Below are 27,960 nucleotides of genomic sequence, written 5' to 3'. Positions count from 1 at the left end.
TTAAAGAAAAAGATGTTTGCAAAGTATGCTGCACATGTAAGGGGCAGTTACAGTAATGCCGGTATCACAAGTTTTCCTGTGAACCTCCATGGGGTGTGAGGCAAAATGTGTGGTGTTCATGAAAGCAATTTGCCATTGTGCAATGGCAAATCACGATTTACATGCTAAATTGAGCTCCCATCTACCCTTCCTCCATATAAATGTGGTATGCATGATTACCGTGAATGTAAAAGTTTATCAGAATGGCAGGTAATTCAGATAAATTTGTGTATGGGGTGGGGGAGGGCTCCTTTTCCTACACAGGCTGACTTAATGCAAATAATACCACTGACGATTTCTACACACAACCAAATGCTCATGTTCTTTTGTGGTATGGTAACATTTACATATATATGATTTTGGTCGTTATAAGTAGACCTTTTACATAATGTAAGGCTCTTAGTATTTGGATGTAGTATGCCTTATCTAAAGTGGCTCTATTGCAGCATTTGTGGCTTCAAAGAAGAGCAGTGCCCGATAATTGGAAGGAGAGCAATCTCCTTGGAGAATGTGACTGGACAAAGACTGCTGTGGACCTTGAGGTCCGTCTGTTCTCATCCTTACAGGCCGCTGCATAAGCCAGAAGTGATTCTGTGGTTGGACTACAACATAGGATCATACAGCGTTATACTTGGTTTTAATAAACAGGCTAATTGATGATTTGTGTTTGATTTGTTGAGCCTTTACTACAGGTTGCTCTATTGCAGTGGTTCTCAAACTTGGTCCTCGGGACCCCACACGGTTCACGTTTTCCATGTCACCCAGCAGCTGCACTGTGTATCACCAACTGTCACATTTTAAAAATCTACAGGTGACCTGCCAAACATGAACCGTGTGGGGTCCTGAGGACCGAGTTTGAGAACCTGTGCTCTGTTGTATTAGATCCTCATTGTATTTTGTGGTCCAACAACAGTTGGATTTCTGAGAACAACTCCAGTTTATCCAAACTAATTTTTTCCTGTCACTCCATTCTTTTTTTTTTTTTTTTTTTTTTTTTTTAGTGAACTGGAACGTCTCAGCAACTTAGTTGGGAAACCATCCGAGAACCACCCACTCCATAACAGCGGCTTACTCAGCTTGGACCCAGTTCACGACAAGACCCCTCTGTACAGTCAGCTGCTCCAGGCTTATAAATGGTCAAACAAGGTAAGGAGAGCGTCTTGCTGCTCTGCTGCGTAGGCCAACTTTCCACAAGTCTCAGTAGACTGTACTGAATGGTTCTATATGTTCCTGATGCACTGCCTGTGATTGTCCAGCTATAATTATATGGTAAATCCTATAATCCTTTGCTCCGCACTGCATGCAGAGCAGTTGTAAGCTACAGACCCTCAGCAGTAGACCACCCAGTGCCTTCTTGAAATGTTTGTCATGTGATGTTCCTTCTTACAATTATGTGCATCCCGTGGCAAACACGTTACTGTAGCTTTAATTTCTGAGGAATAAAACTACTGTGTCCTATAAATCTAGGACTGTATTCAAGGCATGGGAGGCAATACCTGTCATTGGTATCTCGGTGTTCCATACACTGCGTGTCTGTATATACTATGATCCTGTAGGAGCAGCAGAATGGGGCCGATTGAATTGTGGTCCTCCACCTGCTAGCGTTCTGATAGAATGATCATCTATTGGAACTATTCAATTGTTGCTCCAATAGAAGCCCATTAGCTGCGGCAGGCACATTCTTTTCTTGCCCCCCCCCCCCCCGGAGGTGCAGGGAACAATGTATTAAAAAGTCCATAGCTTGGGTGCCTAAAGCGCTCATACCTGGACTTTGGATGCCCACTCAGGCTTTTTAGATGGGTTTAGCTGTTTTGCGCGGCTAAACTCAGAGCCGATAGGCGCCTTAACTGTCAATGGGCATCTAATAGGAGCATCAATTGAATAGCTTCGATAGACTCCCACTGCTAAAGACACCCAGCAGATGGAGCAAAAAACAATTGAATCAGCCTTATTGAGTGTATAAAATGATTGGCCTTGTACATACCCTACTGACTGGCCCAAAAGTGAAATAGACGGTAGCATGTAGAGAGCATGTTAGCATGTATGTGGCTGTCCCTGACACCTGGCAGAACCCTTTCTCTCCTCCAGATGGGTCACATCAGTCATTGCACGCTTGAGACTGATCATTTAGCAATATCTTTTGCTAACGGCAGAAGTTGCATTTATGTTATGCATGTTGAAAGTAGCTCTGCATGTTAAAATTAGCGACACAGTCACTGTAAGTGAGCCACCTATTACTGTCCACTTTGCAGCCTGCCCATAGTATGAAAATCTCAGGCTGTTTGGCCGTTCACCCTATGCCTCCACCCCACTGTGCTGCCCAGTATCCACTAGCAGAGCAGCTGGAAGCAATTATCATCATCATGATGGGTCACACTGTGATTGGTAGATCAGCACAGAACACTTCTGAATTACCAATCACAAATAACAAGCTAGCTGAGCTTCAAAGCTGCTGTATTGCTCCAGGGAGGGCTTGTATTGACTCACATACTGTTTCAGGCTATTGCCCATAAAGGTGGGTACACACTGATAGATATATCTGCAGATCAGTTGATTGGCAGATATATCTATGGACGGATCGGGCAGTGTGTTGAGCATACACACTGCCGGATCCGTCGGGGACTGACGTCATGAACTGGGCGGGCGTGTACACACGCCCGCCCAGTTCAGCTGTCAATCACCGCTGGCCGCCGCAGCATGTGTACAGGCAGTCGGCCAACCGCCGTACACACACAGCGACGCGCCAATATATTGGTAGATATATTGGCCGTCGGCTGTGCTGCGGGGCCGACGCGATACGTCTGTGAACGGCGGAGTTCACAGACGTATCGCCCGTACACACTGGCCGACGGACCCGCGATGTATCAGCCGTTCAAGAAAACAGGCGATATATCGGCCAGTGTGTACCCACCTTAATCGGCCCTACACATTTGTTGATCCGCTGCCGAGCTGCCCGATGGCAGATACGGGCGACCCGTAGGCGGGGGGGCAGTGACGGGGGGAGTGAAGTTTCTTCACTCCCCCCGTCACCCGGCTCCATAGTAGTGCAGGCACATCTGGACGAGATCGTCCATATTGGACTGCATGCACAAGCGACGGGGCACCAGCGATGAACGAGCGCGGGGCCGCGCATCGTTCATCGCTGGTGCCTCCACACTGAAAGACATGAACGGTATCTCGTTCATATCATGAACGAGATCGTTCATATCTTTCAGTATTATCGGCAAGTGTGTATAGCCCATTAGACTAATATATATTATCGGTGTACCGGATACGGATCTTCTACATTCTGCAAGAATAATGTCTGTCTGTGGTTAAGAGGGTCTATTGCGAGTTGGGCAAAGAGCATCATGTATCTGTGGGAGACTGGCTCTGTGAGCCTGTAAATTGTTGTTTTGTATATTTCTAATTCTTTTAGAAATCTAAGCATGTACTTGTTGGTTTGATATTACCACGCTGCCCTTCTTCTACTGTATGTCAAGTTTTTCACATTGCAATCAAATTTACCTTTATGCTGAATGACCAGTATAATACCATACCCTCAACCCCTAACATGTCTGCTTGGTTCCGATGTACAGGACACGCATAGTTCCGGTGTCATCTTTCCCCTGTTGGTGCCTGCATTCCCGTCATTGGTCCAGGGGAGATGACCAGCATTTGCAGAAAGTGTACTACCAGATTCCGGGCTTTCTGTCCTGGCTGAATACTGCAGGCACTGACTGGATGTATTTCATCTGAGGTGGAAAAATAGAGATACCTATGCATTTCACAGATGGTGCGAGAAAATATTCGGGTGGTACTGTAATGGTGATAAGGTGGTACCATCTGGATTTGCAGACACAGTAGACCAGGGGTGGGGAACCTTTGGCCCTCCAGCTGTTGTTGAACTACACATCCCAGCATGCCCTGCTACAGTTTTGCTATTTAGCCATGCTAAAACTATTGCAAGGCATGCTGGGATGTATAGTTCAACAACAGCTGGAGGGCCATAGGTTCCCCATCCCTGCTGTAGACTCTCGGGACCCGATTCTGAGTTGCATGTAATGCGGTTGGCATTTTTGCTTCTTCCCATGAACAGAAGCTTATGTGACTACTCCACCCCTTGCCCTACGAGAGTGACCTTCATAACAATCCTCTGCATTTGCACCAGCAAATGTCTGTGTCCTCTAATCAGAATAATATGCAACTCTGTGTACTCACCAATGGCAAATGTATTCTACGTTCGTAGACCCCGATTCCACACTGTAACACCCATCCAGTCACAAATCAGAAGCACCCGAGATGCGTACAACTTTTCATTGCTCGCAAGTAGCTAAAGATGCGCCTGCATGCACACTTTGCTACAAATGGCATGAACTGTCGCATTTAAATTGCGTGCAATTTAAAATCAGGCACACACAGGCTGAAAGCATTAATGACCATGACGTATGTGTTGCGTACGTAGGTAGATTGATGTTTTAGAAGGAAAAAAACAAACTTTAGGTTATATTGAGGCAGGGCAGGTTATTTATGGATCCAAAGACATTGGCTGATCCCTTAAGTAAAGACTTATTATAGACTTATTACAGATACAGCCATCATGTAGGCATACCATCCTTTGAACCTTTGCAGGAGGAGGAACTGAAGTGGGTAACTTAAATACAAGAGTGTCAGAATGATGGGGGTAATTCCAAGTTGATCGCAGCAGGAAATTTTTTAGCAGTTGGTCAAAACCACGTGCACCGCAGGGGAGGCAGATATAACATGTGCAGAGAGAGATAGATTTGGGTGTGGTGAGTTCAATCTGCAATCTAAATTGCAGTGTAAAAATAAAGCAGCCAGTATTTACCCTGCACAGAAACAAAATAACCCACCCAAATCTAATTATCTCTGTAAATGCTATATCTGCCCCCCCCCCTGCAGTGCACATGGTTTTGCCCAACTGCTAAAAAATTTCCTGCTGCGATCAACTTGGAATTACCCCCGATGATCTTATCTTGGAGAGCACATGGATAGTGTTAGAGACACTACCTGTTGTCTATACAGAAGTAGTGCCATCTTTCTCATTATTCAGGAAAATATATTAGCAGCTTTTGCTAAATCAGCAAAACATCAGATTACAGTCAGTGTCCCTGTTAGACATTGTAACATAAGTTTGTATCCAGAGAGGTCAACCAGTGTAAGGCAAACTGATAGTTTTACTTAATATTATGACACTAATGAAAGAAATTGGCTAGCTTCCAGGCGGACTATAGCCAGTGGATTACGGCCACAATTCAGCAGACATATGAGGGTGTTGAACGATCTGTCCCAGTTAGAATCTCTGCTCCGTCTACTCACTCGTTTGGTGCTTCATGGGCACCACGGCATAGAGCTTCCACGGAACGGTTATGCAGAGCAATTACAGGGATCTCTGTTCATACATTCACCAAGTTTTTGTACATTCATGATTTGTGTCTAGGTACGACATATATAAATTCCTTGGATGGAAAGTATTGGGTTCAGCTAAGGCTTTTGTACATCCCCTTGGTTAAGAAGTGCCCCCCCCCCTTTAAGTGCTGGCTCCTCAACCGTCACTACACCCCATTGTCTAGAAGTGACCCCCAGATGGATGAAGGAGAAAGATTTAATGGTAAGTACCAAGAAACTTATTTTAAAGCTCAACTTTTTTCACTGCTTTATACGTCAAGCCCCAAGCCAGGAAATTTTAAAGGGATGCAGTCAAAATGCTGGCGGTCGGGATCCAGCGGTTTAGGAGACCGACGCCGGAATCCTGACAGCTGGCATTTTGCCGATGGTCGGCATCCCGACAGCCCCCCCCCCCCCCCCCAATTCCCACTCGGATGGTGGGTCCACGCCACCAACCGAGTGAGAATAGAACCTGTAGCGAGCGAGCCCGCAAGGGGACACTGTGCCTTGCTGGCGGTATTCTGACAGACAGGATGCCACTGTCGGTATACTGACAGCCAGCATCCCGTCTGCCGATATATCATACTAGACCCTTTTTAAATGATCTTCTGCATTAAGTTGTCCTGAAAACCATAAAAGCAGAGTACAGCAGTTCACCCTCCCCTGCACCATACCAAAATATAATTGGGGTTGGTTCCGCTTTAAACGGTACACATTTATGGGAGGTTGTCTAGTAACATATTATAATGACATTTTGTAATACGTCTTCTTGCTGATGGATTTTGTCTCTGTGATCCAGGTGTTGAGAATGTCAGCCGTTCGCCATAAACAGGGAGTGAGATTCCATGTAACTTGTGATATCACTCCTATTTTTTTTCTTGCTTACTGCAGTGATCTGCTAAAATGAGAACGTGTGATTGAACTATTAGTGCTGGTTGTAGCAAGCACCGATTCATCTTCATAGATTGTTCTATCATTTTCTAGTCTTTCAAAAGTCTAAATTGTAACTTCCTTCCTTTTTTTTTTTCATTTCAAATTTTTTTTTTCCCCCTGCTGTTGGCGGATAGTCGGATGATGTGTCTAGACACTTCATATTTTATCCAGCATTTATCAAGAGAAGATTAGAGACTGACACGGACTCATTAAATTCTGAGATGCAGAAAAAAATTGTAAATATTAATTGATCATGCTCCCCCCCCCCTCCCCCCCCTTCCCCTTTTCTGTCTCTGGAGATTAAACGCCTAAAAGTAGTGTTTTAACAAGTGATACAACTAGATTCACCAGGAATTTTAAACAACTGATTCTGTTAGTTAGTGATGCTAATCCATTGCCGTGATGGGCTGCTAAACTGGAACATGAAAGCTTTTGGATTGTGAGTGATGCTGCTGAAATAATTATACAGTGTTAGCCTCACACTTCACACATACAATACTGTGCAAAAGTTTTAAGCAGGTGGGAGAAAATGCTGCATTGTAATAATGCTTTCAAACATAGAACTGTGATTAGTTTATTTTGATCAATTAACAAAATGCAAAGTGAATGAACAGAAGGGAAATCTAAATCAAATCAGTATTTGGTGTGACCACTTTTTGCCTTCAAAACAGCATCAATTCTGCACACAGTTTTTGAAGGATCTCAGCAGGTAGTTTGTTCTAAACCTCTTTGAGAACAAACCACAGCTCTTTTGTAGATATATGGGGTATATGCAATGCAAACCCTATGGGGTATATGCAATTGCGGTCGAATTCCCGAAATTGTCGAATTTCGGGAATTTTTCGCCCCCCAAAAAAAGTCGTTAATGCAATTCAGTGCTTTCCGTCCAAAAAACGGACTTTCAAAATTCGACTTTTTGAAATTCGACTTTTGTCAAATTCGACTTTTCTGCAATGATACAAGTGCTGCAATTCGACCAAAGTGTATTCAATTGAAGTTTGGAAATTCGACAACAGTGCTTTTAGACAGTAAATTCGACATTTTCAATCCGCCACACTTTGGTGGGTGAAACTAATAAAAAAATTTTAAAACATGTTTTTTTTAGTGTTTTTTTTATTGATAATAGCATATCTATTTATATTAGAAGGGATTAGGTACTTGGTTTGGCTTTTTTGGAGGCACAAGTATTATTTATATATTTTTTAAAATTAATATTTTTTTTTTTTTTTTTTTTTTTTTTTAGATGGAATGGTAAAATTCAGAAAAAAAATGGCGTGGGGTCCCCCCTCCAAAGCATAACCAGCCTCGGACTCTTCGAGCTGGTCCTGGTTCTAAAAATGCGGGGGGAAAAATTGACAGGGGATCCCCCGTATTTTTAAAACCAGCACCGGGCTCTGCGCCTGGTGCTGGTGCAAAAAATACGGGGGACAAAAAGAGTAGGGGTCCCCCGTATTTTATACACCAGCATCGGGCTCCACTAGCTGGACAGATAATGCCACAGCCGGGGGTCACTTTTATACAGTGCCTTGCGGCCGTGGCATTAAATATCCAACTAGTCACCCCTGGCCGGGGTACCCTGGAGGAGTGGGGACCCCTTCAATCAAGGGGCCCCCCCCCCCGCCGCCACCCAAGGGCCAGGGATGAAGCCCGAGGCTGTCCCCCCCCATCCAAGGGCTGCGGATGGGGGGCTGATAGCCTTGTCAAAATTGAAAGAATATTGTTTTTCCCAATAGTACTACAAGTCCCAGCAAGCCTCCCCCGCAAGCTGGTACTTGGAGAACCACAAGTACCAGCATGCGGGAGAAAAACGGGCCCGCTGGTACCTGTAGTACTACTGGGGAAAAAAATACCCAAATAAAAACAGGAGACACACACCGTGACAAGTACAACTTTATTACACACTGCCGACACACACATACTTACCTATGTTGACACGAAGCAGTCAGTCCTCTTCTCCAAGTAGAATCCACGGGTACCTGAAAATAAAAGATAATTATACTCACCTCAATCCAGGGTCCAGAGATAAATCCTCGTACTTGGCAAAACAAATAAACGAACACCCGTACCATGCCGGACTGAAAGGGGTCCCATGTTGACACATGAGACCCCTTTCCACGAATGCAGAAACCCCCATGACAGCTGTCACAGAAGTGTCTCTTCAGCCAATCGGCGAGTGTAATGTCCTTGCACTCTGCTGATTGGCTCTGTGTGCGTCTGACCTCAGACAGCGCATCGCAAAGCCTCTCCATTATATTCAATGGTGGGAACTTTGCGTCAGCGGTGAGGTCACCCGCGGTCAGCGGCTGACCGCGGGTTAACCCCACCGCTACCCGCAAAGTTCCCACCATTGAAAGTAATGGAGAGGCTTTGCGATGCGCTGTCTGAGGTCACACGCGCACAGCCAATCAGGTGAGCGCCACGGAAGTAGCGCTTCCTGATTGGCTGAAGGGACCTCAGTGACAGGAGTCACGTGGTGTCCCGGCATTCAGGGAAAGGGGTCTGATGTGTAAACATGGGACCCCTTTCAGTACGGCATGGTACGGGTGTTCGTTTTCTTTTTTTAACAAGTACGTGGATTATCTCCCGGACACTGGATTGAGGTGAGTCTAATTTTTTTCACAGGTACCTCGGATCGTCGGAGACTGTGGCAGTCGGCGTGTTAACATAGGTAAGTATGTATGTGTGTCGGCAGTGTGTAATAAAGTTATACTTGTCACGGTGTGTGTCTCCTGTTTTTATTTGGGTATTTTTTTTCCAGTAGTACTACAGGTACCAGCGGGCCCGTTTTTCTCCCGCATGCTGGTACTTGTGGTTCTCCAAGTACCAGCTTGCGGGGGAGGCTTACTGGGACTTGTAGTACTATTGGAAAAAAACAATATTCTGTCATTTTACTCAAGGCTATCAGCCTCCCATCCGCAGCCCTTGGATGGGGGGACAGCCTCAGGCTTCACCCCTGGCCCTTGGGTGGCTGGGGGGGGGGACCCCTTGATTGAAGGGGTCCCTACTCCCCCAAGGTACCCCGGCCAGGGGTGACTAGTTGGATATTTAATGCCACGGCCGCAGGGCGCTGTATACAAGTGACCCCCGGCTGTGGCATTATCTGTCCAGCTAGTGGAGCCCGATGCTGGTGTATAAAATACGGGGGACCCCTACTCTTTTTGTCCCCCGTATTTTTTGCACCAGCACCAGGCGCAGAGCCCGGCGCTGGTTTTAAAAATACGGGGGATCCCCTGTCAATTTTTCCCCCGCATTTTTAGAACCAGGACCAGCTCGAAGAGCCCGAGGCTGGTTATGCTTTGGAGGGGGGACCCCACGCCATTTTTTTCCGGGTTTTTCCCCGTTTTTTTAAATCGCGGCAAAATCCGGCAAAACGGCCGTTTTTCGCCCGCGGGACTGTCGAATCCGTTTTTCATTGAATATGGTGAATTCCGGAAACCACCTGCCGGATTTCACCTGTCGAATTGTGTCGAATTAAAAAACGGCGATAATTTGCCGCGATTCGCCGCTAATTGCATATACCCCATAGGCTTGCTCAAATCCTTCTGTCTCTTCATGTAATACCAGACAGACTCTGTGGGGGCCTTATCATCACTTCCAGGACTCCTTGTTCGGATCTCAACGTTATTGAGTCTGTCTGGGATTAAATGGAGAGATAGGATTTGAGCAAGCCTTCATCCATGGAAGATCCGTGGTTAGTTCTACAAGATATTTGGACAACCTACCTGCTGTGCAAGTGTACCTAGACGAATTAATGCTGTTTTGAAGGCAAAGTGCGGTCCCACCAAATATTGGTTTGATTTAGATTTCTCTCCTGTTCACTCTGTTTGCATTTTGTTAATTAATAAAAATAAACTATCAACACTTTTATTTTTTAAAGCATTATTACAATGCAGTATTTTTTCAACACCTGCCTAAAACTTTTGCACAGTACTGTATATAGGGAGTAATTCAATTACCGCAGCTAATTGATCCCCTGGGAACTATCTAATTAGCACTCAAAGCTGGCAATATTGGGGATTTTTTTTCACCTACCCAGAGGCAATTCCCCATAACTAACCCGTTTTTGCAATTGCGGCCTTGGAAACGCATGGATCCGGGAACTTATGCCAGATCCATGTGTGTTTGCCCAAAAACGGGTGCTAATGTGTCTGTCTGAAACTAATTGCTGCCTAAAATTCTAGCTTCAATGAGCTATGGATTTATGGTTCACCCCTTTATAGTTACTGGATATGATGTAGGGGTGTACTTAAGAAGGTTTTAAAGTTTGCATAAATAGATAGTTTCCCACCATTAATATATTCTCTTATAATTTGGTGGTCGAAGACTTTCTGTCTCTGCTGTAAGTGGCAATAGTGATTTCCTGCCACCACATAATAACTAGACCCCACATTGCTTGACGTGCAGAGGCCACAATAACGGTGTATTCAAAGGCGATGGTCATACTATAAGGCATTCAGAATCTTTTGCGTTGATCCCCCCTAAAGGAATTTCGCTAACACCAAATGGGTGATCTGCTGTAAGCAGTTGTTTGACAGCGGTCGCAATTTTCTTGTATAGCTCATTGTTAAATCTGCGGTGGCACAGATACTGGAATTCTAAATCTTTTCAACCATAGGGCAGCAGAAATGAATGCATATGAATGCAAGTCATCTCTTCAATTGGGGGATCGGAATTTAAATAAGGAAAATTTTAATGAATATATCCTTTAAGGGAAAATGTCAGAAAGCACAAGACGGAGATTGAGTGACATTCTTTATAGATGGTCTGCTTTACGATGGTGTACAGTATGTGCAATGAGAGTTCTGCCCTAGCAAGGCTTTAATGTTAAAATTTCCAAACCGCCTTTACAGGTACACCTTAGTTATACAGAGTCTGTGTAATGATACAGTAGCGCGTGTGTGTGTGTGTGCGTAGTTTTGTACAAAGAGACAAGTTGATCCAATGTTAAAAGGCATTTTTTATTCTTTACAAATGTACACTGTTCCAGGATCGGATTTGAGATTTTAAATTGCATACATTTATAATAGTATAGTAATTAACAGGCTCAGTGTAACTATGCCTCGTGATCTTCAGCTATGTCAATCCTCCTTGGTTTTCGACAAGCTAATGAATCTTTGGCTGGCCTGTGCTGTATATGTCTGTAAATTAACTACTGTATGTATTCATTTACCTGCTCCTCTGTTATTCTGTATGTGGCTGAAGTTACATTTATGGCCGCTTCCCTTCGCTGTTCTGGTGCATCTGTGATCTACTGGAAGTGGCGGTAGAATATATATATATATATATATATATATATATATATATATATATATATATATATATATATATATATATATATATTATAATGAGTAACCCTTATCCAAAATTCAAAATCCCACATTTTTGGGTCCTCTACTGAGATAATAACATATATATTATACTTTGGGGGAGATTGAAATGTTTGGAGTCTGTTTTTTTCTGTCTATTAGACAGGAAAAAAACAGACACCCAACCGACTTATCAAACATTTGAATCTCCCCCAATGTGTTTATATGATATAATCTATATGTACATGTGTCATTATCTCAGTAGGGGACCCAAAAATTTTGGATAAGGGATACTCAACCTGTGTGTATATGTATATGTATGTGTATATATATATATATATATATATATATATATATGTGTGTGTGTGTGTGTGTGTATATATATATATATATATATATATATATATATATATAAATGGGTTTTGCAACGTCTGGTTAACAAAGTCCTTATCACAAACATCTGGTTGGAGATACATCCATTTCGAGTTCTGACTGTGATCACCTGGCTGTAAAATCCTCACATCCAACTGTAATTTATGTATAAGATTGTAATATTGTTTTATATGAATTTTTAGAAGGTTGTGTCAATAACAAACGCTTAGGATAAATATCGTTTGTTTCTGTACAATAAAAACTTTTAATTATTGTCATACAAAAGGCATATTGGCTCCCACGAGAATCCATTTCTATTTGTAATCTACTTTTAATACCTTATCTGACAGAGGGTATTTCTTGTTGGTTTGAGACTAGAGGTATAGCGCAAGATATTAGGGTTGATTTTTTTGTTTTATATATATATATATATATATATATGTGTGTTTTTTTTTAAGTGAAACTTTATCGCTTTAAGAATCTGCAGACTGCACGTTCCAGCCTATATTCAGTTTCTTAAAAGGCTATTTTACTGTATGCAAATAAATCAGGAAAGTTGCAATTATTTAAATCGGGTCAGTGACTCGGTGTATATTGTACATACAGTATGGCTGCATGCACTGTAGTTGTCAGGTAGCTAACGGAGTAAGTGCAGTCTCACTAGTATACCCTCTGCATTAACCATGCGTATTACCCCCTAAATGCAGGTGGGTTGTAGGTCTCATTAAACCAAACTCCCCCCCCCCCCCCTTTCCCGACACCCTGCCATTACACATTTTTGTGCTGTTCAGCATTTGAAGTGGCAGCTGTTTTTTGCTGCTGTCTGTTTTGTTTTTCTTGCATCTCAATAATTTATGTGTTCCCCCCCCCCCCCCCCCCTTTGACTTTGTATATTTGATGAGCTGTGATAAGGGATCTCCCCTCTCCCTCAGCTCAGGCTATTCTAATATTACTGCTTGCTTGAGTAACTGTGTGGCAGGCAGATAGCATGCAAGGAGATAAACAAGCTAAGATTCCAGAAGGACGCACCTGAAGGGCAGGGGGAAGATATCCGGAAGAACGGCAGTGAAGTGATAATGTGAAATCTGACATCAAATTTCAGATGTTTAACAAGCTCTCACTTGGAGTTTGGGAACAGCGCTCAGATCGGGTCAGCGTCATCCCTGTGTCCGCAGTGCAAGGTCTTAAGGGTGCAGGATTTTGAAATCTGCTCCCAGACCAATTACATTTCTGACACTACTACAAATGCTTCATCTCCAGCCTTCCATGATTTCAGTGAGGGCTCTTTCGTGTTTTGTCATCTTAAATGACGGTCGCCTTCAATCCTTTTCGTGGCCTTGTTGGGCCGTTGGAACTATAAAGCAACGTAGACATGCTGTCCTTTGAGAGCAAGTGATGCACGGCTTGTTATTAGAGAGGTTCTCACCTATACAATATGAAAGTTCCCCTAGCACTTGGAGAATGACGGTCATGGAGATTTGGTGGCTGAATGTAACAATACCGTTGTTGTTCCAGGGGATCCACTTTAAACATTTTGAAATTGCAAAGTAATGGTCTGTACATATTTCTCACATTTATAAGTAGTTTTACTTTAAGTAAACGGTTTATATTTAGTAAATTGGGTCCAGGTATATTTTCCATCGATTAATATGTCATATGGATGCTCTGGGCCACAGACACTAGCCTACAGGTCTGATGATGTCACTCACATCGCCACCCATGTAAAACTCAATTTTGATTGACCTTTTCCGCATATTTAAGTTCTGTGCAGTTGTAATGGCCGGACAGCTTGGTGATATTAAATGCTAGAGACTCGCCATTTAAACTGAGTCTGCAAACATGAGATGACCTGTGAGACCAATAGTTTTTGCATGATGTTATATCGTGTAGCCCACTCCTACAACGATTAGTAAAAGCAACCATTCTCTCACTACTAATCACAACCTTCTCTGATGAAGCAGGCAGGCAACCAGTGAAACGCGTCTGGTGGACTGTGTAAGTAAGTAACTGTTCTTTGTCAGAATCCAGCCATTGTGCTGATCTCTGCTAAAAAGACACTGAGGGGTTTATTTACAGAGTGTCGGGTTGTAAAACCCAAGACTTTTGAACGTGTTTATGCTCGATGTTTAAAAGGCAATGCATTTATTAGCTGTGTCTCTATTTTACAACCCGACTCTTCCTAGGATCTCTGCCAGAGGACAGAGATTTCCTGAGCTCTAGGCAGGACTTGGAGTGGGCAGCTTGTGCAAACCCATGGGTCACACAGATGGCCGATGGTGTTTTGATATGATCTGATACAGCGACCTTGAACGCAGCTCGGATTAGTAATGCAGCAGGAAGCAATGCAACTCCTGGGTCATTACAATATTAGAGCTATCGCTGCTGCTTCTGTATAGCCACGATAGTCCCTCCAACCACAGTAAGAGCCCATGAGCTGACAATTAAAGGGACCTGAAAACTAATTCTAGAGCTACTTTTGGCTGCCAGCTGATAGATTGCACACCTCTGCGATAGTAGACCCTTTCATAACTAAATCCTCATTCCGCTATCTTTACAGGCCCCTGTACTGAAGATGGTAAATGGATTTACGGCAGTTTGTTGGCATATCTTGTACAAATACTGTATTGCCAGTCTGCTTAGCTATAAAGTCACCTTAAATCGCTTTACTTTTTACTGTCCTTCTAACATCATTTCAATGAACAGAACTTTGAATGTGTCTTTGGAAAAAAAATTTTTTCCAGGGTACGATAACTACAAGCTGTACGTACATAATTTAGTTAAGGTTTATCAGCCCGTGTGAAGTGTGCCCCAGGAAAAAAAAATTAGCATGAAGTCTCTGGCGGTTACGGGCGGCTGATGCTAGATGGAAACGCTTGCTTAAATAGGCATCTTATTTATGTTAAGGATATGAGGTTTTTTTTTTTCCACTACTGGCATTCACACCAATTAAAAGAGGAAAAGCCACAGACTATTATAAACTTCTGTTAACCCGATGTTCACGTACATCTCCGATGTTTTTGATCTGCGCATGCGCTAAAGCCGCACGGCAGATCCGGTGCTGGGATGTGGGCGACGTTGCTGGTGATTGGGGGCGTAATTTCGGTCTGTAAACCAGACTCTATTTCATTTTTAAGGGTCCCCAGTATGAACCTCAGGAGAAGAATTCTCTAAAGATACCTCTACATGCAAGTCCTGAGGGTACTTATTTTTATACTACCTTAGGCGGTGGGAACATCACTTGGTCTTTAATTGTGACACTGGGTGCACCATTCAACTAAAGGCATAACCACTAATCGCATCGGAAATTTTGATATATGCACACCTTTATATATGTAGGCAATACTACACTATATTTTATTTTTCTAAATCTCTTACGGTCCATCCACGGAGTCAGTGGGAAAGCTAGAAGACCGGCATCAGGAGAAACACGGTTTACATTACATACCTGAAATACACATGGGATGCGGGACGCATATTATTATTTAATATTCACTTGGAATTTCGTTTAACATAGAAGGCGCTGGGTTCTACCACTTTGTACATTTTATCTACTTGGACTTTTGAAATAGAGTCCACCCAATAGGACCTTTTTAGCAGCCCCCCTGAATAGGGGAAGTGTTTCTGAACTTTAACCTTGATTTAAAATTGTATTTATTAGTCTTGTTACCTTGGTAGCAGTGCTATTTGCACTATTGTTTTGTGTGTGTGTGTGTGTGTGTGTGTGTATGTGTGTGTGTATATATATATATATATATATATATATATATATATATATATATGTATATATGTGTGTGTGTATGTATCTATCTATCTGTAAGCTTGCAAGTAGGGCCCTCCTACCTCTATGATTGTTTGTTTTTACCCAGTTTTGTCTTCTAATTGAGTCCAGTAGTAAAGCACAACAGATTTTGCTGTGCTATATAAGAAACTGTTGATAAATAAATGAGATTATATATATATATATATATATATATATATATATATATATATATATATATATATATATAGTGTGTGTATAAATATCTGTCTAATATATACTCGGGGCAGATGCACTGAGCCTCGGAGAGGGATAAGTACCAGCCAGTCAGCTCTTAACTGCCCCAGCAATTGGGTGAACCACAGTCAGCCAGCTAAACTAAGAAACTGTTTGACTACAACTATGCTGCGGAGCTGATTCACAGCCTTCTTACATACCACTGCATATCATACAAAAGTAGGATTAGGGAGACTAATTTTTAACAAAAAAATTTTTTTTTTCTTTTATAATACTTAGAACTGTGTGCTTTAAATTCTAAGCAGTCTGTCTAGATTTCTTAGAAATTAAGCAGACATCGCTCCGTGTGTATAGCCCATAGTGATGCGCCGCACCGCGCTTCGCTGTCACTGACTCTAGATTGGCCTGCATGCAGGCCATGTCTAGTCAGATTGGGGAAGTGGCCTCGCATAGCGCTGTGTGCTGAGCGTCCTGAGATGTGTGCTGAGCGATCTATGCTAGACACCGCTCTCTGCGTGTAACCCATTTACTATATACTAATCACCATTGACCGAAAGTAACCTCACCGCTGACCACAAAGTTCCCACCATTGGTTACAATGGAGCGCATAGGCGCTACATTGTAACACTGCCGTGTGCTGCCTGTCATACAGTACAGGAGCACACAGCCGATCAGGAGGATGCCACAACGTGGCGTTCCCCGATTGGCTGATGGAACCATCTTAGACATAAGTCAGAAGGGGTTCCTGGCATTCGGGGAAAGGGGTCCCATGTGAAAACATGGGGCCCCTTTCAGTGCGAGGTCAGGTGTCCTTTTTGTTATTTTGCAAAGTACCTGGATTACAAATGGATTAAAAGAGGAGCCATCTACACTGGATTTTGTGAGTATAATTTTTTCAACAGGTACACCATGGATTCTACATGGAGAAGAGGACCGACCCTCGTGTGAACATAGGTAAGTATGTGTATATGGAGGTGTGGATGTATGCATTAAAGTTTTACTTTCAAGGTGTGTGTCTTATGTTTTTATTGGGGTATTTTTTTAGTAGTAGTACTACTACAGGTACCAGCGGGCCCGGTTTTCCTCCGCATGCTGGTACTTGTGGTTCTCCAAGTACCAGCTTGCGGGGGAGGCTTGCTGGGACTTGTAGTACTGCTACTAAAAACAATATAAATTTTTTGTCAAAAAGGCTATCAGCCTCCCATCCGCAGCCCTTGGATGGGGGGGACAGCCTCGGGCTTCACCCCTGGTCCTTGGGTGGCTGGAGGGGGGGGGACCCCTTGATTGAAGGGGTCCCCACTCCTCCAGGGTACCCCGGCCAGGGTTGACTAGTTGGTCATGTAATGCCAGGGCCGCAGGGACCTAGATAAGTGTCCCCCGGCTGTGGCATTATGTATCTGGCTAGTGGAGCCTGGTGCTGGTTTCAGAAATGCGGGGGATCCCTATGCTTTTTGTCCCCCGTATTTTTGGAACCAGGACCAGGCACAGAGCCCGGTGCTGGTTGCTTAAATATGGGGGAACCCCTGACATTTTTTCCCCCATATTTTTTCAACCAGGACCGGCTCAAAGAGCCCGAGGCTGGTTTGGCTTAGGAGGGGGGACCCCACGCAATTTTTTTATTTATTTTAACACTGATTAGAATTTTTTAAAAGGTGCACAATGAAGCCCAGCACGGATCTCTCAGATCCAGCCGAGATTCATTGTATTAAAGTCGGCAGTGTTTTACAAGTCACTCACGTAAAACACTGCCAAAAAAAAAAACGAATGGCATCGGTAAATCCGAAAATGCAGAATACGACACCTTAGTAAATTAGTCGTAATAAATTCAAAAAGTTGCAACTTTACACTTTCGATGTCAATCGTGATTGAACTTTGACCTCAAACGGGAAAATACGAATTTTATTAAATATACCCCATTGTGTTGTCATATGCACCTGTAAATAAAATGAACTTTATCCAACCATTTGTTCAGCTACTTCGGCATCCTTACCCTATTTGTCTCATATCCTTATAGGGCTGGTTGTTATCTTTTTGCACCTTTGTCTTCTCCTTCATGATGTGTAAATGTTCACATAGTTTCTCTGACGTCCTAGTGGATGCTGGGACTCCGTAAGGACCATGGGGAATAGCGGCTCCGCAGGAGACAGGGCACAAAATAAAAGCTTAAGGATCAGGTGGTGTGCACTGGCTCCTCCCCCTATGACCCTCCTCCAAGCCTCAGTTAGATTTTTGTGCCCGGCCGAGAAGGGTGCAATCTAGGTGGCTCTCCTGAGCTGCTTAGAATAAAAGTTTAGTTTTTTTATTTTCAGTGAGTCCTGCTGGCAACAGGCTCACTGCATCGTGGGACTAAGGGGAGAAGAAACGGACTCACCTGAGTGCAGAGTGGATCGGGTTTCTTAGGCTACTGAACATTAGCTCCAGAGGGACGATCACAGGTTCAGCCTGGATGGGTCACCGGAGCCGCGCCGCCGTCCCCCTTACAGAGCCAGAAGAGACGAAGAGGTCCGGTGAAATCGGCGGCAGAAGACATCCTGTCTTCAGTCTAAGGTAGCGCACAGCACCGCAGCTGTGCGCCATTGCTCTCAGCACACTTCACACTCCGGTCACTGAGGGTGCAGGGCGCTGGGGGGGAGCGCCCTGAGACGCAATATAACAATATACCTTAGGTGGCAAAAAGAATACATCACATATAGCTCCTGGGCTATATGGATGTATTTTAATCCCCTGCCATTTTTACACAAAAAAGCGGGAGATAAGGACGTCGTGAAGGGGCGGAGCCTATCTCCTCAGCACACAAGCGCCATTTTCCCTCACAGCTCCGCTGGAAGGACGGCTCCCTGACTCTCCCCTGCAGTCCTGCTTCAGAATCAGGGTAAAAAAGAGAAGGGGGGGCATTTTTGGCAGCAAATAACGATAATAACAGCAGCTATAAGGGAATAACACTTATATAAGGTTATCCCTGTATATATATATAGCGCTGGGTGTGTGCTGGCAGACTCTCCCTCTGTCTCTCCAAAGGGCTAAGTGGGGTCCTGTCCTCTATCAGAGCATTCCCGGTGTGTGTGCTGTGTGTCGGTACGCGTGTGTCGACATGTATGAGGAGGAAAATGATGTGGAGGCGGAGCAGTTGCCTGTGTTGGTGATGTCACCCCCTAGGGAGTCGACACCTGACTGGATGATTGTATTTAAACAATTAAGTGATAATGTCAGCAATTTGCAAAAAACTGTTGACGACATGAGACAGCCGGCAAATCAATTAGTGCCTGTCCAGGCGTCTCAGACACCGTCAGGGGCGCTAAAACGCCCGTTACCTCAGTGGGTCGACACAGACCCTGACACAGATACTGAGTCTAGTGTCGACGGTGACGAGACAAACGTAATGTCCAGTAGGGCCACACGTTACATGATCACGGCAATGAAAGAGGCATTGAACCTTTCTGACACTACAAGTACCACAAAGAAGGGTATTATGTGGGGTGAGAAAAAACTACCAATAGTTTTTCCTGAGTCAGAGGAAATAAATGAGGTGTGTGAAAAAGCGTGGGTTTCCCCCGATAAAAAACAGCTAATTTCTAAAAAATTATTAGCATTATATCCCTTCCCGCCAGAGGTTAGGGCGCGTTGGGAAACACCCCCTAGGGTAGATAAGGCGCTCACACGTTTATCTAAACAAGTAGCGTTACCGTCTCCTGATACGGCCACCCTCAAAGAACCAGCTGATAGAAGGCTGGAAAATATCCTAAAAAGTATATACACACATACTGGTGTTATACTGCGACCAGCAATCGCCTCAGCCTGGATGTGCAGTGCTGGAGTCGCATGGTCGGATTCCCTGACTGAGAATATTGATACCCTGGATAGGGACAATATTTTGTTAACTATAGAACATTTAAAGGATGCATTACTATATATGCGTGATGCACAGAGGGATATTTGCACCCTGGCATCAAGAGTAAGTGCTATGTCCATCTCTGCCAGAAGAGCGTTATGGACGAGACAGTGGTCAGGGGATGCGGATTCCAAACGGCACATGGAAGTATTGCCGTATAAAGGGGAGGAGTTATTTGGGGCTGGTCTATCGGACCTGGTGGCCACGGCAACGGCTGGAAAATCCACCTTTTTACCCCAGGTCACTCCACATCAGCAGAAAAAGACACCGTCTTTTCAAACTCAGTCCTTTCGTTCCCATAAGTACAAGCGAGCAAAAGGCCACTCTTTTCTGCCCCGGGGCAGAGGAAGAGGAAAAAGACTGCACCATGCAGCCGCTTCACAGGAGCAGAAGCCCTCCCCTGCTTCTGCCAAGTCTTCAGCATGACGCTGGGGCTTTACAAGCAGACTCAGATATGGTGGGGGCCCGTCTCAAGAATTTCAACGCGCAGTGGGCTCACTCGCAAGTGGATCCCTGGATTCTACAGGTAGTATCGCAAGGGTACAAACTGGAATTCGAGGCGTTTCCCCCTCGTCGGTTCCTGAAGTCTGCTTTACCAAAGTCTCCCTCCGACAGGGAGGCAGTTTTGGAAGCCATTCACAAGCTGTATTCCCAGCAGGTGATAATCAAGGTACCCCTCCTGCAACAAGGAAAGGGGTATTATTCCACGCTGTTTGTGGTACCGAAGCCGGACGGCTCGGTGAGACCAATTTTAAATCTGAAATCCTTGAACACTTACATAAAAAGGTTCAAATTCAAGATGGAGTCACTCAGAGCAGTGATAGCGAACCTGGAAGAAGGGGACTATATGGTGTCTCTGGACATCAAAGATGCTTATCTCCACGTCCCAATATACCCTTCTCACCAAGGGTACCTCAGGTTTGTAGTACAAAACTGTCATTATCAGTTTCAGACGCTGCCGTTTGGATTGTCCACGGCACCTCGGGTCTTTACCAAGGTAATGGCCGAAATGATGATTCTTCTACGAAGAAAAGGCATTTTAATTATCCCTTACTTGGACGATCTCCTGATAAGGGCAAGATCCAGGGAACAGTTAGAAGTCGGAGTAGCACTATCTCAGGTAGTGTTACGTCAGCACGGGTGGATTCTAAATATTCCAAAATCGCAGCTGATTCCAACGACACGTCTACTGTTCCTAGGAATGATTCTGGACACAGTCCAGAAGAAGGTGTTTCTCCCGGAGGAGAAGGCCAGGGAGTTATCCGAGCTAGTCAGGAACCTCCTAAAACCAGGCCAGGTCTCAGTGCATCAGTGCACGAGGGTCCTGGGAAAAATGGTGGCTTCTTACGAAGCGATTCCATTCGGAAGATTCCATGCAAGAACATTTCAGTGGGATCTACTGGACAAATGGTCCGGATCGCATCTGCAGATGCATCAGAGGATAACCCTGTCGCCAAGGACAAGGGTGTCTCTCCTGTGGTGGCTGCAGAGTGCTCATCTACTAGAGGGCCGCAGATTTGGCATTCAGGATTGGATCCTGGTAACCACGGATGCCAGCCTGAGAGGCTGGGGAGCAGTCACACAGGGAAGGAATTTCCAGGGCTTGTGGTCAAGCATGGAAACATCTCTTCATATAAACATTCTGGAACTAAGGGCCATTTACAATGCCCTAAGTCAAGCAAAACCTCTGCTTCAGGGTCAGGCGGTGTTGATCCAATCGGACAACATCACGTCAGTCGCCCACGTAAACAGACAGGGCGGCACGAGAAGCAGGAGGGCAATGGCAGAAGCTGCAAGGATTCTTCGCTGGGCGGAAAATCATGTGATAGCACTGTCAGCAGTGTTCATTCCGGGAGTGGACAACTGGGAAGCAGACTTCCTCAGCAGACACGACCTTCACCCGGGAGAGTGGGGACTTCACCCAGAAGTCTTCCACCTGATTGTAAACCGTTGGGAAAAACCAAAGGTGGACATGATGGCGTCACGTCTAAACAAAAAACTGGACAGATATTGCGCCAGGTCAAGGGACCCTCAGGCAATAGCAGTGGACGCTCTGGTAACGCCGTGGGTGTACCAGTCAGTGTATGTGTTCCCTCCTCTGCCTCTCATACCAAAAGTACTGAGAATCATAAGAAGGAGAGGAGTAAGAACTATACTCGTGGTCCCGGATTGGCCAAGAAGGACTTGGTACCCGGAACTTCAAGAGATGCTCACGGACGAACCGTGGCCTCTACCTCTAAGACAGGACCTGCTACTGCAGGGGCCTTGTCTGTTTCAAGACTTACCGCGGCTGCGTTTGACGGCATGGCGGTTGAACGCCGGATCCTGAGGGAAAAAGGCATTCCAGAAGAAGTCATTCCTACTCTGGTCAAAGCCAGGAAGGACGTAACCGCAAAACATTATCACCGCATTTGGCGTAAATATGTTGCGTGGTGTGAGGCCAAGAGGGCCCCTACAGAGGAATTTCAACTGGGTCGTTTCCTTCATTTCGTGCAAACAGGACTGTCTATGGGCCTAAAATTAGGGTCCATTAAGGTTCAAATTTCGGCCCTGTCGATTTTCTTCCAAAAAGAACTGGCTTCAGTACCTGAAGTTCAGACATTTGTAAAAGGGGTGCTGCACATACAGCCTCCTTTTGTGCCTCCAGTGGCACCTTGGGATCTCAATGTGGTGTTGAGTTTTCTAAAGTCACATTGGTTTGAACCACTTTCCACTGTGGACTTAAAATATCTCACATGGAAGGTGTCGATGCTGTTAGCCTTGGCTTCAGCCAGGCGTGTGTCAGAATTGGCGGCTTTATCATATAAAAGCCCTTACTTAATTTTTCATTCTGACAGGGCGGAATTGAGGACTCGTCCTCAATTTCTACCTAAGGTGGTTTCTGCATTTCACATGAACCAACCTATTGTGGTACCTGCGGCTACCAGGGGCTTAGAGGACTCTAAGTTGCTTGACGTTGTCAGGGCCTTGAAAATATATGTTTCCAGGACGGCTGGAGTCAGAAAATCTGACTCGCTGTTTATCCTGTATGCACCTAACAAACTGGGTGCTCCTGCTTCTAAGCAGACGATTGCTCGTTGGATTTGTAGTACAATTCAGCTTGCACATTCTGTGGCAGGATTGCCACAGCCAAAATCAGTAAAAGCCCATTCCACAAGGAAAGTGGGCTCATCTTGGGCGGCTGCCCGAGGGGTCTCGGCTTTACAACTTTGCCGAGCAGCTACTTGGTCAGGGGCAAACACGTTTGCTAAATTCTACAAATTTGATACCCTGGCTGAGGAGGACCTGGAGTTCTCTCATTCGGTGCTGCAGAGTCATCCGCACTCTCCCGCCCGTTTGGGAGCTTTGGTATAATCCCCATGGTCCTTACGGAGTCCCAGCATCCACTAGGACGTCAGAGAAAATAAGATTTTACTTACCGATAAATCTATTTCTCATAGTCCGTAGTGGATGCTGGGCGCCCATCCCTAGTGCGGATTGTCTGCAATACTTGTATATAGTTATTGTTACAAAAATTCGGGTTATTATTGTTGTGGGCCATCTTTTCAGAGGCTCCCTTGCGTTTATCATACTGTTAACTGGGTTCAGATCACAAGTTGTACGGTGTGATTGGTGTGGCTGGTATGAGTCTTACCCGGGATTCAATATCCTTCCTTATTATGTACGCTCGTCCGGGCACAGTATCCTAACTGAGGCTTGGAGGAGGGTCATAGGGGGAGGAGCCAGTGCACACCACCTGATCCTTAAGCTTTTATTTTGTGCCCTGTCTCCTGCGGAGCCGCTATTCCCCATGGTCCTTACGGAGTCCCAGCATCCACTACGGACTATGAGAAATAGATTTATCGGTAAGTAAAATCTTATTTTTCCTACTGTGCCGGAACCCTGTGTGCAGTCATTTTGCATTCTGGGAGCTTTCCATGTGGACCGGGATTCAGTCTTCTCGTCTGACCACCTCACCCACTACTATTTTTCATCTGGTGCTATGAGAGAAAAGAAGGAACCTTAGGGATAAATGGTCAACCCCCCCATCCCCCCTTTCCAAAATGTTTGGGTTGTTGGAGGGGGCACTCTAGAGAGCTCTATTCCTAGGCGATAGTGCAGCTCAAAGAAATTATCCTTTACTTCAATTGTCTAATGAGTTAAAATCTCCAGTAAATCAGGCAGAGGCGTGAGGGGGACGGCAACGCTCCGTTTTCAGAGAGGAAACGGAGCATTGTGGGGCCGGGGCGTCCCGAACGGTGGGCAGTGCGGCGCGAACGGGGGAGCAACAGCGGCGGCTGCGTGATGTCACACGCAGCCACCGCGACAGGTTAGATGGCGCCGGGACTACTGCGGCCGCAGCTAAGCTGCGCCGGCAGGAGTCAACCTTAGTTTCTGCTGACAAGCAGAAATTGCGAGGAGCCGGTCAGCATGCATGCAAAAGGATAGCAAATTCTGCTGATTAGCAGAATTTGCTATCCTTACTGAATTAGCCCCTAAATCTCACATTTCTCTGCGATCAATACAACTTTGTGAAGGGCTCTTAGCCCCTCAATAGGCTGCTATTGATTTAGCCACAAGTAATTGGTTTAAATGCAGTAATATCCCATAGAATGTTTGGTTTGATAGTTTAGAAGAACCCAGCAAAAGGTGTGTTTTCTTAAATTTTCTCCTCCTCATCCTTCCTTGTAAAGCTTTGCAAGTGTTCCATGAATGTTCGTTTAAATTGCTGGAAAGGTTCAAAACCTTCCGAATTTAATGTAGTTTAGGAACACGGGTCCTTCCGAATTTAATGCAGTTTAGGAACACAAGGGTCCTTCCGAATTTAATGCAGTTTAGGAACACAAGGGTCCTTCCGAATTTAATGTAGTTTAGGAACACAAGGGTCCTTCCGAATTTAATGCAGTTTAGGAACACAAGGGTCCTTCCGAATTTAATGCAGTTTAGGAACACAAGGGTCCTTCCGAATTTAATGCAGTTTAGGAACACAAGTAAATTACAGATTTGGCAGGGCGGGGTTGGGGGTGTCACAAATTTTTGCAAGGGAGGAGAAAAACAAAAGCGTTTTACTATGGTAATACCTGAGGCTGGTTTTATAGTGGATAGTCTTCAGCAATGGTTCTCAACATATGTTGGTACAGAGAACCCTTAATAAACTGCAGAGATTATCCGTCTAGAGTTGGGTTGAATGTGTTTGGTACCTTTTACGAACTAAAGAAGTTGCAGTATTGTTACTTTGGTTTGGGACCTCCACAGTCTCCTCCATTACAAGGATTGAGCCCTTAATAATTCTTCTTTAGACTACCTGGTGGAATTCAATTCTCATCACATAACTGTATCTTAAGGTTAAGTTTTTTAAGATTGTAAGCTCACAAGAGCAGGGCCTTCTCCCCTCATGTGCCTTTCTTTCTGTTAACTTACACTATCTTATACTCAGTACTTCCTTTGATGCCACCTAACCCCTGTTTTTCTGTATATATCATGTATTCGTCCTATATTGTCTCAAACATTAAGTGCTTTTGTTCTTGTTTTGCTCATTTGTTTATGTACTCTGTAATCGGGCGCTGTGCATTCCTTGTGTCGCCATATAAATAAAAGAATAATAATAAAGTGCCCAGAGCTATTCAGTTGAGTGCACTGTAAGCCCTGCAAGCCTGCAACTAGTGGATTTCTGCTCGTGCCTGACTGAGAGTGCAAGCAGAAATACATGGTAACTCGTGCCTCTGGGCTAGTTGCGGCCTTACTGTGTGTGGTAACAGCACCGCACCTGACACTTAGGCGGAATTCAAATGGGTCATCAAACCTCCCACCCAATTAATGGGCGCGCCTGTCCTCTCTGTTCTTGGCAGGCGCTGGAAGGACGGCTCCCTGACTCTCCCCTGCAGTCCTGCTTCAGAATCAGGGTAAAAAAGAGAAGGGGGGGCATTTTTGGCAGCAAATAACGATAATAACAGCAGCTATAAGGGAATAACACTTATATAAGGTTATCCCTGTATATATATATATAGCGCTGGGTGTGTGCTGGCAGACTCTCCCTCTGTCTCTCCAAAGGGCTAAGTGGGGTCCTGTCCTCTATCAGAGCATTCCCGGTGTGTGTGCTGTGTGTCGGTACGCGTGTGTCGACATGTATGAGGAGGAAAATGATGTGGAGGCGGAGCAGTTGCCTGTGTTGGTGATGTCACCCCCTAGGGAGTCGACACCTGACTGGATGATTGTATTTAAACAATTAAGTGATAATGTCAGCAATTTGCAAAAAACTGTTGACGACATGAGACAGCCGGCAAATCAATTAGTGCCTGTCCAGGCGTCTCAGACACCGTCAGGGGCGCTAAAACGCCCGTTACCTCAGTGGGTCGACACAGACCCTGACACAGATACTGAGTCTAGTGTCGACGGTGACGAGACAAACGTAATGTCCAGTAGGGCCACACGTTACATGATCACGGCAATGAAAGAGGCATTGAACCTTTCTGACACTACAAGTACCACAAAGAAGGGTATTATGTGGGGTGAGAAAAAACTACCAATAGTTTTTCCTGAGTCAGAGGAAATAAATGAGGTGTGTGAAAAAGCGTGGGTTTCCCCCGATAAAAAACAGCTAATTTCTAAAAAATTATTAGCATTATATCCCTTCCCGCCAGAGGTTAGGGCGCGTTGGGAAACACCCCCTAGGGTAGATAAGGCGCTCACACGTTTATCTAAACAAGTAGCGTTACCGTCTCCTGATACGGCCACCCTCAAAGAACCAGCTGATAGAAGGCTGGAAAATATCCTAAAAAGTATATACACACATACTGGTGTTATACTGCGACCAGCAATCGCCTCAGCCTGGATGTGCAGTGCTGGAGTCGCATGGTCGGATTCCCTGACTGAGAATATTGATACCCTGGATAGGGACAATATTTTGTTAACTATAGAACATTTAAAGGATGCATTACTATATATGCGTGATGCACAGAGGGATATTTGCACCCTGGCATCAAGAGTAAGTGCTATGTCCATCTCTGCCAGAAGAGCGTTATGGACGAGACAGTGGTCAGGGGATGCGGATTCCAAACGGCACATGGAAGTATTGCCGTATAAAGGGGAGGAGTTATTTGGGGCTGGTCTATCGGACCTGGTGGCCACGGCAACGGCTGGAAAATCCACCTTTTTACCCCAGGTCACTCCACATCAGCAGAAAAAGACACCGTCTTTTCAAACTCAGTCCTTTCGTTCCCATAAGTACAAGCGAGCAAAAGGCCACTCTTTTCTGCCCCGGGGCAGAGGAAGAGGAAAAAGACTGCACCATGCAGCCGCTTCACAGGAGCAGAAGCCCTCCCCTGCTTCTGCCAAGTCTTCAGCATGACGCTGGGGCTTTACAAGCAGACTCAGATATGGTGGGGGCCCGTCTCAAGAATTTCAACGCGCAGTGGGCTCACTCGCAAGTGGATCCCTGGATTCTACAGGTAGTATCGCAAGGGTACAAACTGGAATTCGAGGCGTTTCCCCCTCGTCGGTTCCTGAAGTCTGCTTTACCAAAGTCTCCCTCCGACAGGGAGGCAGTTTTGGAAGCCATTCACAAGCTGTATTCCCAGCAGGTGATAATCAAGGTACCCCTCCTGCAACAAGGAAAGGGGTATTATTCCACGCTGTTTGTGGTACCGAAGCCGGACGGCTCGGTGAGACCAATTTTAAATCTGAAATCCTTGAACACTTACATAAAAAGGTTCAAATTCAAGATGGAGTCACTCAGAGCAGTGATAGCGAACCTGGAAGAAGGGGACTATATGGTGTCTCTGGACATCAAAGATGCTTATCTCCACGTCCCAATATACCCTTCTCACCAAGGGTACCTCAGGTTTGTAGTACAAAACTGTCATTATCAGTTTCAGACGCTGCCGTTTGGATTGTCCACGGCACCTCGGGTCTTTACCAAGGTAATGGCCGAAATGATGATTCTTCTACGAAGAAAAGGCATTTTAATTATCCCTTACTTGGACGATCTCCTGATAAGGGCAAGATCCAGGGAACAGTTAGAAGTCGGAGTAGCACTATCTCAGGTAGTGTTACGTCAGCAC

The 27,960-nt window shown here is 44.9% G+C and overlaps 1 protein-coding gene across 1 annotated transcript in view; it reads left to right on the top strand.

Moving 5' to 3' along the window:
* Positions 1-27,960, top strand: part of MED27 (mediator complex subunit 27) — a 499,272-nt gene that overhangs the window by 27,316 nt on the left and 443,996 nt on the right. The window contains exon 2 of the mRNA XM_063935570.1: positions 1,041-1,185. Coding sequence (XP_063791640.1) covers positions 1,041-1,185 — 145 coding nt within the window. The remainder of the gene's footprint in view (positions 1-1,040; positions 1,186-27,960) is intronic.

This window comes from Pseudophryne corroboree, chromosome 8, assembly GCF_028390025.1.
Source record: "Pseudophryne corroboree isolate aPseCor3 chromosome 8, aPseCor3.hap2, whole genome shotgun sequence".
NCBI lineage: Eukaryota > Metazoa > Chordata > Amphibia > Anura > Myobatrachidae > Pseudophryne > Pseudophryne corroboree.
Note: the sequence above shows the minus strand (reverse complement) of the source record. Positions and strands in the feature narration are given on the sequence as shown.